Source organism: Marmota marmota, unplaced genomic scaffold (genome assembly GCF_001458135.2).
Source record: "Marmota marmota marmota unplaced genomic scaffold, marMar, whole genome shotgun sequence".
In the NCBI taxonomy this organism is placed as follows: domain Eukaryota; kingdom Metazoa; phylum Chordata; class Mammalia; order Rodentia; family Sciuridae; genus Marmota; species Marmota marmota.
The window spans coordinates 4894621-4898113 of record NW_025999925.1 but is presented as its reverse complement, the minus strand read 5'-3'; the positions used below and the strand labels follow the sequence as shown (position 1 = coordinate 4898113).

Genomic DNA, 3493 nt, shown 5'->3' with positions numbered 1-3493 from the left:
AAAAAAAAAAAAAAAAAAAAAGTGTGCATGTGGGGGACCTTGTGTTATTTACACACAGACACACACACACACACATATGCACACATATTTGTTGTTTGTTGAAAAACAGAGAAAAAGGAAAAAATATGTGGAGGATTGGTCTCACAAAAATCAAAGTAATATCAGCTATAGAGTATAGGAAAGTGATCTGGAAGAGGGAGGGGAGGAGGGAAAGAGAAAATACTGGGTAATGATATTGGCCAAATTATATTTTTATATTGTGTGTGTAGGTGCTGAGAATTATGTGGAATATGTAACAACAGATTCAACCATTCTATACAATCAATGTACTAATAAAAAATATGAAAAAAGCACAAATGAGTGAAGATTAAATTCTTTTTTAATTTAGAACACCTGTCTACTACCATGGGCAAGATTCTAGTTCAATCCCTAGCATTACAAAAGCAAAAAATACTCCCCCCTTCAAAAGAAAAATCCATATAGATTTTTCCAGGCATGGTGGCACACTTGGACCTGTAGTCCAAGCAATATGGAAGGCTAAAGCAGGAGGCTCCCAAGTTTGAGAATTATCTCAGAAATTTAGCAAGACCCTGTCCCAAAATTAAAAATAAAAAAGGCTAGGATTGTAGTTCAGTGGTAGAGTTTGATTGAACTAGGGGGATTGAACTCAGGGGCACTCAACCACTGAGCCACATCCCCTGCTCCATTTTGTATTTTATTTAGAGACAGGGTCTCACTGAGTTGCTTAGTGCCCTGCCACTGCTGAGGCTGGCTTTGAACTTGTGATCTTCCTGTCTCAGCTTCCCAAGCCACTGGGATTACAGGTGTGCACCAGCCCACCTCGCTGAAGATTAAATTTTTAACACTCTCTCCCACCTGTTATAAACATTTTTCTGTTCATATATATGTGCTTATCTAAAGATGTATGTTTTATTAATAAAAATGGAATTAGAAATATACACATATTTCTGTCATTTGATTTTTTTTTAAGTACAACAGTATGTTTTGAAATCTTTCACTTTACTGTATATGAACCCATCTTGTTATTGCTTTTGTGGATTATTTCGTGTTTATGTGGTGCTAGGGTTTGAACCCAGGGCCTTGTGCATGCGGAGTATGTGCTTTATCATTGAGCTACACTCTATATGGATGTTTTTTTGGTAGTGGGGATTGAATCCAGTGGTACTGTACCACTGAACTGCATTCCTAGCCTTTTTTATTTTTAATTTTGGGAACCGGGTCTTACTAAATTACTGAGATTATTCTCAAACTTGGGATCTTCCTGCTTCAGCTTTCCCTATTGCTTGGACTACAGGTATCTGCCGCCATGTCTGGCCGTATTCTACCTGTGTTCTTCTACTGAACTATGCCCCCAGCCCATCTCTGCATGGATTTTTAAATCATGAATGTATTGTAACTTATTTGGTTATTCCCTTTTGAATATTTTAGTTTTGTTCAATGTTTTGTTCACATAAATAGTATTATAGAGGATATCCTTGAGTATTTATTTTCTCTACCTTTAATAATTTTTTTGTAGGTTGTTTATATATTTATCACTATTTCACTTATTTTCAGTGAGAAAAGTTACTAGTGAAGGAGTAAATGATGATCCCGATGAGTCTGGGAGTACTAAAATTTCAGATACTCAGGAGGATGCTCAGACAGTTGAAGAAGAGTCTCTGACTTTATCAGGACAAGATTTAGAACAAGTTGTATTAGAACAAGACCGAAATGAAAAGAAAAAGAGAAGGAAGAATCAAGATGATGCTAATGAACAGGAAGTGAAAACTCTTTTAGGAAATGCCAGTGTTCAGTCAGTCCCTTTTAAAGAAGAAAAACACAAGAGTAAGTTTCTTATGCATTTTAATAGCCTTATATTACTTTAAGACGTACAATAATGTGATATATAACAAGTACTTTTCTTTTGGATAGATTGAACAATGCTATTTATGTATGTATGTATGTATGTTTTTATTTATTTGGTACTGGGAATTGAAGCCAGAGGCCCTTTATCACTGACCCATGTCCTTAGTCTCTCTTATTGAGACAAGGTCTCACTAAGTTGCTGAGATTAGCCTTGAATTCATAATTCTTCTTCTTCATCCTCCCTAGTTGCTGGGATTGTAGGTATATGCTACTGTACCTGGCTTGTTAACTGATCTGTACTGATAGTACTGTGTTAGGTATTTTTTAAAAATTTTTTTTGGATGTTGATGGACCATTATTTTATTCATTTATTAATATACAGTGGTGAGAATCCAACCCAGCGCCTGGCAAGTGCTAGATGAGCGCTCTTTTTTTTTTAAGTTGTAGATGAACACAATATCTTCATTTTTATGTGGTACTGAGGATGGAACCCAGGGCCTCACACATGCAAGGCAAGCACTCTTGCCACTGAGCTACAACTCCAGCCCCCAGCCTTTTGTAATATATATATATATTTTTTTTGAGTGCTCTATTGCTTAGCCACAACCCCAGCTCCTGTGTTAAGCATTTTTATCTTTTAAAATTTATTTTTCAAATACAGAATGCTTTACAAATTTGCATGTCATTCATGTATAGGGTCGATGATAATATTCTTTGTATTGTTCCTGTTTTTAGTATATGTGCTATCAAAGCAAGCACCCTTTTATTTTTAATTAAATGAAAAAAAATTATTGTTAAAAAAAAAGAGAAAAGCAGTCAGGCATGGTGGCACATACCTGTAATCCAGAGACTCAGGAGATTGTGCTTGGCATCTGTAGGCTCTGGGTTTAATCCCCAACATGAAAAAATAAAATCAAGTAAAGACAGGAAGAAAAAGTTGTAGCAGACCAGAACAACGTTTTATAGAATTTAAATATCATGCAGTTCATCTTCACTAATATGATTTTAATAAATTAATTCTGGTAGTTAAAGTAGTATGATTTTATAAGCCTAACATTATGCTTTTTTGTTGCTGTTACAAGAGACATTGCTTATAAAGCAGGAAAGATTACTGATTAAGATATCAGATTTTAGAAGTGAAACAGACTTTGTTTTTTAATGCTAGTTCTTGTATTTTTATTCTTGCTCTTGACATTGGACTGTCAGTTAATATATCTGAACTCAGATAGTTCTTCTCTATCATGGGTTAACAATGATACCTTTTAATAGGATTTTTGAGTATTAAGTGAGATAATACATCTGATAGACTTGCATTCTTGCTTTTTAGTAAGTAAATGGTAGCTGTTACCTTATTATTAATTATTACACTTCTGAAGGAACAAAAGAACAACCAAGTCCACTTTTAGCTTCCCAACAAGACATAATAAAGCAAGTCATTAACCACTTAAAATTTAAGAAAGATGCTGGGTATAGTGGTGTATGCCTGTAATCCCAGTAACTCAGGAGGCTGAGGTAGGAAGATCCCAGGTTTAAGGCCAGCAGCAGCAATTTGACAAGGCCATAAGATACTTGAAACACAGTCCTTTTTATCTGATTTTGTGTCTCAAAAAAAAAAAAAAAAAAAAAA

General features: G+C 34.8%; 1 protein-coding gene and 1 non-coding gene across 2 annotated transcripts in view; one reads left to right on the top strand and one right to left on the bottom strand.

The window, feature by feature from the left end:
- Nucleotides 1–3493, top strand: part of Bdp1 (B double prime 1, subunit of RNA polymerase III transcription initiation factor IIIB) — a 90089-nt gene that overhangs the window by 20823 nt on the left and 65773 nt on the right. The window contains exon 10 of the mRNA XM_048800109.1: nucleotides 1576–1845. Within this exon, the coding sequence (XP_048656066.1) occupies nucleotides 1576–1845 (270 nt within the window). The remainder of the gene's footprint in view (nucleotides 1–1575; nucleotides 1846–3493) is intronic.
- Nucleotides 2518–2625, bottom strand: LOC125615835. The gene has a single exon (XR_007346435.1). It is a non-coding gene; the product is annotated as a U6 spliceosomal RNA (small nuclear RNA).